Raw genomic sequence first — 11,413 nt, forward strand, 5'->3', positions numbered from 1 at the left:
CCATCCATCCATCCATCCATCCATCCATCCATCCATCCATCCATCCATCCCTCCATCCCTCCATCCACTCACATCTCAATCCTCCTCCCTGTCCCACCACCCAGCCCTACACCCACACCCCCATACATGGGTGTTGCACCAAGAGCACCCTTCCCACAGCTCCCACCTTGTGTGCCAGGGGCCAGGGGCGCTGCCAGGGGTCCCAGGTGCCGGCCAGGGAGCTCTGCAGGGAGCAGCCCCCCACATTCCAGCCGCTTCTGCTTCTGCACAGCATCTCTGTGGGGACAGGGATACTTTGAGCACTCCCTGGGAAGGTAAACCCCCAGGAAGGGGCAACCCCCTGGGCAGAGACACCCATGGGATAGGGACAGGCTCAAGGACTGTGCAACACATGTGCATACGTGTGTCACTGCAGCCATGCACAACCCCTGGACACAAATGTGTGTGTTCCTGCACGCACACAGCCCCTGTGCCAACACGTGTGTCCCTGCACAAACACATAGCCCCTGTGCATATGTGCACATCCAGGATGAAGAAGAGGATGGGAAAGGAAAGCAGATGGCCATAAGTATGGAGATGGAACAAGGATGGAGATGGGGACAGGGACGGAGACCCTCCTGCCTTCCATACACACCATGCCTGTTCATGCACTCCAGCTGGGCCACCCCTGTGTGCCCATCCATGCCCAGGGCTGGGCAGGCAGCCGAGCTCACCTGAGCTTCCCGTTGGGCGGCAGCTCGTGGGGGGGGTCATCGCAGAGCAGCCGTGTGTCCCCATCCAGCAGGTAGATGTAGACGTGCTCCTGGGGGACAGGGGCAGCCACACGTGTGTGCAAACACGTGAGCACAGCCACATGTGTGCACAAACACGTGCGCACACCTGCAGTGGCCCATGCACACATTCACAAGCCCAGCCCTGCCCACGCACAGAGCCCTGCTCAGGTGTGCACAGGTACCTGTGCACGTGTGCCCCATTCACACCCACCCATGGCTGGGGGGCCCATGGCATGGCACTGGCACAATGCCCAGCCACCATCAGCATCAGGGTCACCAGATCAGGGCCACCAGCACCCCCAGGGTCACCACCAGCACCCTGGGGCCACCAGCAGCACCCAGGTGGTGACAGGTGGCCGATAGAGGGGGAGAACTCTGCACTAGAGACACCACCCCAGGCTGAACCCCAGCATCAACCAGCAGATAATCCACTCTCTGCTCCCTCCAGGGCTTCCCCCAGTCCAGGGAGTCTCAGCAGCCCCATAATCCCCACCCACCCGAGGAGGATGCTCTGCTCCGCATTCCTCCCAGCCCCCCAGGGGATGCAGATGCATCCCCCACCTACCACGGTGGGCAGCAGGGTGACAAGGGCATGGCGGAGGGCATCGCGCAGGGAGGTGGCATCAAGCGCAGCCCCCAGGCTCAGCAGAGCATCCTGCAGAGACAAGAGCAGAGCAGGGGCTCACTGGGGGTTGATTCCATGAAGAAGGGCACTGCAGCACCCACCTTCTCTGACCCCCACCATGGCACAGGTCCTTCTGTTCCCAGACCCCTTGCAGTGGCCTCCAGTCTGCCTGGTGCCTTTTTTGGAGCCAAACCCTCCTGTGTTGGTCAATGTCCATCATGTGGGGAGGTGGGAGGCCCCCAAAAAGGGAGAGGAGGCTTTGGCACTGAGCCACACTGCCCGCAGTGCTAGCCATGCCATAAAGCACCAGTGAGAAGAGAAATGGGGCAAGGAGATGGATTAAGCTCATCTGGGGATTACAACCCCATGGAGGGCAGAGGTGTTAGGATGGACACGTGGAAAAGAAGCTGGGGGGCACAGGGGGCTCTGTGGTGCAACCTTCCCAGCTCTGCTCCTGCCTCCAGCCCTTGTCTGGGAGACTGGGATAAGGATGATGTTATGATGGAAACAGTAGAATCATGGCGTTTGGGATGGATAATGGCGTTGGGATTTGCTCTTCCTCTGGTCCCAGCTTTGCCAGGTGGCTTCAGGTTCCGTTCCCGATAACCATGCCTGGGGACTGTCATGCACTCCATGACCCCATCCAGGACAGCAGCCCCTTGCAGGGCCATGCCACCCACCCACCCTGGCAGCATCCTTGGCCATGGGGCCAGATCCAAGTGGCACTGGGAGCGTGGCTGGCGGTGAGGGTGCTTCCAGCTGAAGACATGGGCACTGGATGTTATTCCAACAGGGCCGCATCTCCAGTCACTTACTCACACTGGAGACACATGCACTGTAGAATACAGCCATGCCTCAGCCAGGTGGCTGTCCTGCTGTCCCTCTGTCCCACCAGATCCTCCACAGTGGCCCCCTGGGGCAGGGGAAGATGGGGCAGAGCCTGAGCGGGTCCCTTGGGTCTGCTTGGGGCATCACTTGCCAGTGGCATCCTTGGTGTGGGGATGGACAGGTGGCAGCTGGGCATGGGTGGTGGCTTTACTAGGGCTGGGAATACAGGTCCATCCCTGAAACAGTGAGGGGAAAGCTGCAGGAGCTAAAGGAAGATATTCCCAAGACAAAGAGACAGCAGCAGATGCTGGCAGGAGGGTTTGAAGCCTAGCAAGAAGGTAGAGAGAGTGAGGGTGGGCTAGGAAGGACATCACATTCATTCCACTTATCCCACTCATCCTGCTAAACTACTTCTCCCACTCATCCCAGCCTATTCACTATATTGATCCAGTTCATCCAACTCATCCCATTTGATGGCTCATCCCACTCAACTCCTTGTCCCACTTGTCCTGCCCATCCCACTCATCCCACTCAATGGCTTGTTCCTTTCATCCAGCTCAACCCACTCATCCCACTCGATGGCTCATCCCATTCAATGGCTCATCCCACTCCTTCCATTTGCCCCACTCATCCTGCATATCCCACTTGCTCATCCCACTAATTCCATTTGTCCCACTCATCCCACTCCCAGTCCACATCCTCCAGCCCAGAGCAGAGGTCTACCCCAACACCCTCCCACCCTATCCCACAGCCCGTAGGATGCTGCAGACCCACTCTGGAGGCTCTGCCAGGACAGAGCCTGGGCCCAGAGCCAGCACAGCCAGAGCCACTGCCAAAGCCACATCCCAGTTATTGCCATAAACAGCCTTTCCCTTTGCTGAGGAGCCCCCTGTGTCCTACTCCCAGCAATCCACACCATCCAGGCACTGCTCCAGTTTGGGTGGAGGCTCCTTCGGATCCATCACTACTCCACAAATGTTGGGGTCTTTGGATGAGGCTGCATTGGCACATGCATCCCCAGCACCAGTGGAGAGATGAAACCATCAGCCAGCCCATGCCTGTCACCAGGAATGTCACTAGGACCCATCAAGCCCTGTACCTGCACCCAGTGGGGACCAGAGCTCTCCCAGGAAGAGCTCCCAGCACCTGCTTTGCATCCCATCTGCATGGAGGGCAGAGCAATGGTAACACTTCCCAAGGGGGCACAGGGGGTTAATTAACTTCACTAGAACAGGAGAAAGCATAGAGGGGTTGCAATTCCTAGCTGCTGGAGCAGAGTCCAACACCCGCATCACCCCAGGTGCTCTGGAGGGAAGTGCTGTCTGGAAATGGGCATGGAGAGAGGGCTTTGGGAACAGATCCAAGGACAGGGTATGAGAAGGGAACACAGCATAGCATGGCATCACTGACAGCCCCAGGAGCTGAGGATGCTGCTCCTGCAGAGCAGGTGAACAGCACCCTGTCCCTGTCCTGTCCCCATGGTGCACACACATGGCCTTGTGAAGCCTCCACCCAGGGACTGTTGTCACCTTATCTCTGGCCCGAGAGGACAAGGATACTGATGTCACCCTGCCAGACTCCCTGAGCTGACAGGGTGACCCACGGGAGCTCAGTGCTGGCAAGAATTTTGCCAGCTCTCCTTGGCCATCATCCCATGGTGGGTGCAGCACCAGAGCCATATCTGCCTCAGTATTCCCACTGGAGCCAGTGGAAGATTAATGACACCATTCATCTCCTTGGAGTAAGGATTTGTCTCTGCTCCAACATGGACCCCCCCACTCTGGCAAAGACAAATCCTGCCACAGACCAACCTCCTGCTCTCTCTCTCATGGAAAATGGCTCTTTCTCTCCCCTGCTGTTTTTGCCCCTCTTTTTCCCTTTGGATAGCTGCAGAAGCATCTTGTCCCCATGCATCCTGTCCCCCCAGCACAGGCTCCCAAGCCCCCATCCCAGGCTTCCATAGATCCTGCTGGGATTTAAAAACAGCTTTTTTTATCAGAGGGAATTCACCAGCAGTGAAAACATGACTTTTTTCAAGAGGATCAGCAACGTCTGTCCCCTGACCCCCTCCCCACCCCCACCAGCTGTGGAAGCTTGGTTTGTCCTCCCTGGCACCCCCAGCTTCTCTGGATGTTTATGAAATAGAGAAACCCCATCCTGGCCAGCTTCCTCTCCAGAAAGGTTCATTTCACACCTGCCATGTGGAGGGTGGGGACCTGGAGGAGGAGGACACTGACACCACAGGGTCTCGGGTCTCTGAGCTCGCACCCCTTCTCCTGGCCTTGCTCCTGGGAGATGAACGGAGGCCCCCCAAGGGTGAGGAGGTGCAGTGTCCCTGGATCCAGTGCAGTGAGGCACCCACTGGGATGTTCAGCCCTCCTGAGGGTACCTGCACCTTGGGGTCTCTCTCTGAGGTAGGACACACCTGAGCACTCACTGAGTAGAGTTTGCATGAAGCAGAGCTCAGAACAGGGACCTGCCACCCACTGGATTCCTCTTTCACCATGGGAAAGCAGGCCCAGAGAGCCAGGCAGCAATTCCAGGTGCCTGGAAGCATCCTGCTCCTAGAGGAGTGCTGAGCAGGGCTGCAGCACCCCCAGCCTGCCTTGCAAGGGGATGCTGGGCTGGGGAGGCCCCAGATGGATCCTGCCATCGCTGCCAGAGCACCCATGGGTGCTGATGCTGCAGGGGGATGCTGGCAGCAGCCCAGGCTCCTGCCACCACCCTCCCCAAAGAACCTCAAGGAAATGAATCATCTCCCTGCCGAGCTTCCAGCCCAGCTTTGCTGTAAGGATTCCAAGTAAATGATCTGCCAGAGGTGACCGCTTGAGCTTGAGGCATCCATGGCACAGTGAGCTCTCAGAGCTCGCTCAGCTCCTGCCCTCCAATGGGACCTTATCCATCTGTGAGCACAGGGAAAATGAGCCCAATTAATTTTGGTAGTGGATTAGTCTATTAGCCCCTGCCTGAGCAATCACCTCTGGGATGGAGCTGGACATCGCTCTGTCTGGACAACTTCACCCCCAATTGTGGGCCCCAAATCAAATTAGACCTTCCAAGATGCTGAGTGGGCAGCACATCCCAGTACCTACATCCCATGCAGATGCTTCTCAATGGATTTGAGGTCCAGGTTGCAAAGGAATTGGGATGCTTGGGAGTGCAGAACACAGCGAGGAGGGGTCTGGGGCACAGCAAATGACCCCCCTGCTGCCTGTCTCACTGGCCCCAATGTCTCTCACAGGGGGTTTGCAGACTTCAAGGACAGAGGAGCTGCTCCCCAGGGAATTCCCTCCCAATCAGAGCCATGGATGAGGAGGGTGACCATGTGGTCACCTCTTGCAAGGCTGAGAGCTGGTGCTGGGGGCTTAGGGCTCCCTCTCACTGAGGTCTCTTCAGGTAGGATGCATTTTTAGCCACCAGCCTCTGGATCTTGTTACATTTGACAGGTGAAAAGCAAAATCCCGTTTGGATTTCTGGGAGGCAGCCTACCTCCACCTGCCGAGCCCCTCACCACTCCTTGTGTCCCACCCACAGGGTGCCTGGCTACCTGTCCCTGTCCAAGGGCTCCCTATCCACCACAGCCCTGTAGGCAGACACACCCACACTCGCTCTGCCTTTTCCCAGCCCTTTCCCCTTTCCAGGGAAAGTGATGGGGAAACATTTTCCCCTCTTGCCTCCCCTTCAAGGAGGAAGATGCTGCTCCAAGACCCCCTTTTGCCCCCACCCATCACACCCAGAGTTGTTTCCAAGTGCACGGGGACAGATGTCCCTGCCTTTGTCACCTCTCCAGTGCATGGCTGCAGAGTGACAGCACCACGGGGAGCAGCTGATCCCCCTGGGCCTCCAAGCTGAGCCACAGCTGCCAGCAAACACCCAGCCCGCGCCCGCGCCGCCCTGCCCAAGCATTTGCCGAGCAATCTGGCGGCATTAAAAATATCCCAAAATATCCCTGAGCCATGATTCATCCTCCTCTCCCACCTCCAGCAATGCTGAGCCGCCCCAGCTCCCTCCAATCCTGGGGGGCTGCTCTCCCCTGGCTGCTCTGGCCGTGGTGGTTAAATATAGCCCAGCTCTGTGGCAACGCCGGCCTAACAACCAGGGGCAGGGCCAGGCAGGAGAGCACAGCTCTGACATCGGGGATGGATGGGGAAACTCAGCTAAGGAGCAGGGAAGCAGCTCCTGAAGGCAGCAGGTCACCAGCTGTACTGTGGGCAGAGTGACACTGCTCAAACCCTGTCACCCTGTCCCTGTTCCCTGCACTGCTCCTTCCCCCAGCCCAAAGCCACAATTTCCCAGGGAATCCTCCCCACAGAGCTGGGGAAATAGAGGCAGCATCCCTGACACCCTTCAGCTCTGCAAGAGGCTGTTACACTGCTGACACCCTGCCACCCTGTCTCTGTCACCCCCACACTGCTCCAGGCTCCTTCCCTCTGCCCCGCAGTCACAATTCCCCAGGAAATCCTCTCTGTAGGAGTGAGAAAACAGCGGAATCCCTAGTGCCCCAAAGCAGCACCCCTGATAACCCTCTAGCAGTGTCCCTGGAGCAAGGTCCAGGGCAGCAGAGGATGGAGGGATGGATGGAAGGTAGAGCTGGCAGCTCTGCCCAACTCCAGTTGGGAAGCCATCCATCCATTTCCTCCCAGCACCGCTCTTAGTCCCAAATTACATTGCTTTAATCTAATCAGGCAGCAACAACCTGCAACACGGTAGCTCCTTAATTACCTCATCTTTTCCAGGGGGATAATGAGGGCAAACAGGAAGGAAACACTTCTGGGATATCTCTTGTCTCCTCATGGTCATTTGCCTGGGGTCCTGTTGCAATGTATGGATGGGAAGCAAGGGCTGAGGTGCAGGACCCTGTCATGGAGCTACCCTGGCACCCAGTGATCCAGGCTGAGGCTCCCAAGGGCTGGAGGACTCAAATCTGTGGAATTAGCCATCCCAAAAAATCACACAAGTAGCCCTGCATGCCTGTGCTTACCTCAGTTTCCCTTTCTGTGGAGGTTTCCTACCTCAGTTTCCCTACCTGCAAAGCGTCATGGCCACGCAAGACCTGCTTAGAGTGGCACTAAGAGTGCCACAGAGTTTGGTTCAGGTGGAATGAGCCGTGCTGAGCCCAGTGTCTCCCCGGAGCTCAGTGCATCCCTTACCCCATCCTCCTCCTCCTCACCCATACGTCAGCCTGGCTGGAGCCTGGCATGCTCACACTGCACAGGACATTTGCGCAGACCATTTGCACATGGAATTTCTACAGCCTGCAACCAGACAGATGCCACTCCCGGAGGACCCTGCACGTTCTGAGTGGGAAGTTTGCTGAACCAAGCAAATTTCCTAACCTCTGGCAGCTCACAAGCCCTTGGGGTGCTGCTGGTCTGTCCCCCCACATCCTGGCTTGGCCTCCCGGGGCCAAGAGAACTGGGCTGGAGTCAAGGTTGCTTCCTGTTGATGTCCCTTTGTCGGGCGGGACAAATCGGGACAGCAGCCACACTCCTCAAGGATTTCCGTCCCCAGAACATCGTGGCCTTCTTGGAACAGCAGGCTCGGCCACCAGCCTAATGATCTGTCACTAGTTTGTCACTAATTAGATCACTATTCTAAGAAAGAAGTGGTGAGGGCTGGGGGTCTCACTGTCACTTGTCTCTAAGCCACGTCAGAGAGGGGGAAAGGGACCCCCTCAGCCCCATGTCACTTGTCCCTAACTCATGTCAGGGAGGGGCACATGGGCCCTCCTGCAGCTGCTGCAGGGAAGCTGCTCCATGGTTAGGAGAATCCCTGCTATGCAGGTGCCTGCACCCCAAAGGACAGAGACATCCTGGCACCCAGCTTGGGGTGCCAGCAGTGGCAGTGCTGGGAGGGAGCTGGCATGATGGGCATTCCTGGGACATGGCATTGCTGGAAAAACTTCCCTGGCACACAGTCCCCTTCCCATCCACGCTGGCTTGGTTTCCAGGATTTTCCTAGATGTGTTCTGGTGGATTAGCCATGCAGGGGTCTCTGTGCTTGGCTCTGCTTGGGACCATCATGGCAAAGCTCTGGGGATGCAGCCAGAGAGGGCTCGGGGGACATCTAAGTCCCTTGGGGGGACAGGAATCAGTGGGGTGGGAAGGGGGATGCAGCATTCCCACATCTATCTGTGCAGCCCCTCCTGGCATGGCTGGTGCTAATGGGATCTGCACAGTGATTAGGGACTTCATTTATCAGACTCTGATGGGATCTGGGAAAATTGAATTCCTGGCCATCTGCAGCTGGGGAGGAATTCGATTTGGGCAGTGCTCCGGAGCAGGGTGTGGGGGGCTGGGGGCTGCCAGAGCTGCCCCCCCCCAGGGGATTCCACTCTGTCTGTACAGGGACTGCTCTTATTTTAGGTGCCTGGGAGGGTTTGATGGTGGGATGCAGCTCTTAATTGCCATGAGGGGGTCTAGGAATTGAGGTGGTCTCACTGCTCAGATGGGGAAATTGAGGCACGGCCAGGAGAAGACCAAAGCCCATGGCATGACAGAAAGGGTCACAGTGCTGGTGTTTAATGGGTCAGCACCCAGCCAGGGGTCTGGCCTCCAGCCCCCCCTTTTCTAGGGGGGGTTCCAAAGCTGTGGCCAGGGCATCCAAAGGTGCCAGACACGCTGCATCTGCCAGAGGCGGCCAGGAGCAGTGATCTCTCCTGCACCAAGAGGAGGGAGACTCGGGAGCTAGCTCTGCTCCCTGGTATTTTCCACCCCATGGCTCTCTCGGGCAGGTCCCCACCATCCTCTCCCCCACATCCATGGAGTGGCCAGGGTGGGTATGCAACAGGATTCAGCTGCAAAGGTGCCAGGCCAGTCCCCAAATCCATGGACTCAGCTCCCAGAGGACAACCCTCCAGAGCCAGGCTTGCAGGGGATCCCAGCCCACCACCTCCCTGCCAAATGTCACAGCTCGACTCCAAAAAGCCAAGGTCACCCACGGGGCCTATCCCATTCAGGGGGAAGATGCCACCATGTCATCCTGCAACAGGAGCATCCTGTCCCAGCTCTCACTGCCCAGGCTGCAGCAGGACTTATCCCCTCCAACTCCTTCTGCTTGGGGTGCAGCAGGAACATCTCCATCCCAGCTCCCCTGCCTGGGGTCCAGCAGGGCACTCTCACTCCAGACCTCCCCTCCTGGGTGATGTCACAAGGCATGAGAGCACTGGAACCCATATCCCAAACTCCACTGCCCCTCAAAAACCAGCAGCAGGGCACTGCAGTGCCAGCACAGGCTGATTCCACACTGCAAGCAGTGACTCCTTGATCCCTGGCCTGTGGGGGTCCCAGGCCTGGCTGGGAAACACCAGGCTCCCCCCAGCCATGCCAGTTTGGGGATCCAGCTCTGCCCCTGACCCTGCTGAGTGCGGGAGGAAGCCAGCCCTGCTGCATGTCATGGAAAGAAGCCGCCACGGCCCTTTCCTCCCCTTTATTGCCCTGCTGATGTGTTTGTGTCTGCCAGAGGAAACACAAGGACAAACGCCCGCATACGCATGTCCCCTCACTGGCCTCAGCAGGCCCTGGGCCCACTGAACGTGGCTGGCCCCACACGGGGGGAAACTGAGGCAGGAGGAGCCCCGTGGTGCTGGCTGAGCCCCCCAGTCCCTGGCAGGTCAGTAAAGGTGCCTGACCGTCCCCCACAGCCCCTCCTGCTTCTCCAGGCTGTGAACATGTATCAATTACCGTTTGATTCATGAGCCAGTCTGCAAGTAATTGCATTGCAGCTCGTGGCAGGGAGGGAGAGGAGGAACAGACATTCTCAGCCTCAGCCCACTGCAGGGTGTTGGAGGGGAATAATGCCCCGAGCCATATATACCCCCTACATGCCCCCCAGGCTCGGGGACTGGAGTTCCAGATGCAGCCAGTACCCAGGACACCAGTGGGGACAGGGGTGCTGTGGTATTGTGGTATCCTGTGGTATCCCCTGGGGGGATGAGCTGTTCCTCATCCCCCCTGGGCTGGGATGTGCTGGAGAAGGAGCAGGATCCATCCCCACCACTCACTGCTCATACACCCTGGGTCACACCCCATTGCCACTGTGGCCTCGCACGCTGGGGCTGCATCTCTGCCCCACCATGTGACCCACTCCTCATCCTCCTCCTCTTCCTCATGTCCACACCAGCACTGGGTTAAAACCAGCCTGCCCACCCCCCCATATGGGTGCATTTTGTCCCCCCTAGGCTGGGAGCTGTGGCTCCCTGAGCCCCCCACCCCCAGATCCCCCTGGGGGGCTGTGCCCGGGGTTCAGAGCCTGCCCAGCTGCCAGCACCCTCCTGAGTCAGACCCCGTTGGGTTCTGGAGGATTGGGACCGACAGGGATCACGAGGACCCCCGTGTCACTGCGCTGGGCGGTGAGCAGGGTCACACCCCACCGCCGCGCTGAGCGACACTTCAGATGTCGCCAAGCCGCCACCTTCCCATCCGGAGGGGGAGGGGGGCTCATTTCCCCCCCGCCCGGGGCACACTGGCCCTGATCAGCTTCTTTCTCTCCGTCAGCAGCTTTCGGCAATTTCCCAGAGAGCGTTTCCTTCCCTTCGCTTCCCAGCTTGAATCTCCAGGTCCTCGCTCCTGTCTTGGACCTGCAACCCCCCGGGGCCCCCCAAGCAGCTGCACCCCCAGGGGGACCAAGGCCACGGTTCCCTCACCCAAAACCATCGGCACACAGGGCAGGGATCCATCCAGGCGAACAGAGGGGAAGAACCCCCACTCAAGTCACCCCCTCCCCAAATTTGGGTGTGCTCGAAGGCGCAGGAGCAGGAGGGACCAAGTGTTTTCCCACCCACATGCTGAGATGCAGCTTCCATCTCTCCAAAATGTGCAGCTGGTGTAAGGAGGGGTAGGGGCTCAGGGCTAGGTCCTGCTGGGAGTGCTGAAGGGGCTCCGTCCCTCCCAGCACACCCACCCCGAGGTCTGGCAGGATGGAATTCGCAGCCGAGCTCTTGAGGCTTCCACTGCCAGAGGGGCGAGGGGACACAGGGAAGGGGGGACTCCAACCCCCCCAGGAAACCGAAACCCCCAGGCACTCCCAAGCACATCGCACCCCAAACTCCCCAGGGCAGGAGGGACCCCCAGCCCGAGGCCGCAGCTCCCCCGGGACCCCCAGGGTATCCCTTTCCCCAGGGTCGCTCACAGTGTCCTGGAGAGTCCCCATGGCGCGGGCCGGCTCCTGGCGCGGCTGCCGGAGGGCG

General features: G+C 58.7%; 1 protein-coding gene across 1 annotated transcript in view; it reads right to left on the minus strand.

Moving 5' to 3' along the window:
* The window catches only part of PDE2A (phosphodiesterase 2A), a 22,273-nt gene extending 10,890 nt beyond the window's left edge, over positions 1-11,383 (minus strand). Inside the window, exons 1-4 of the mRNA XM_031064211.1 lie at positions 11,356-11,383; positions 1,339-1,428; positions 714-802; positions 167-276 (exon numbers count right to left, since the gene is read on the minus strand). Coding sequence (XP_030920071.1) covers positions 167-276; positions 714-802; positions 1,339-1,428; positions 11,356-11,376 — 310 coding nt within the window. The 5' untranslated portion in view covers positions 11,377-11,383. The remainder of the gene's footprint in view (positions 1-166; positions 277-713; positions 803-1,338; positions 1,429-11,355) is intronic.
* Positions 11,384-11,413: the final 30 nt, after the last annotated feature.

Source organism: Geospiza fortis, unplaced genomic scaffold (assembly GCF_000277835.1).
Source record: "Geospiza fortis unplaced genomic scaffold, GeoFor_1.0 scaffold283, whole genome shotgun sequence".
Lineage (NCBI taxonomy): Eukaryota > Metazoa > Chordata > Aves > Passeriformes > Thraupidae > Geospiza > Geospiza fortis.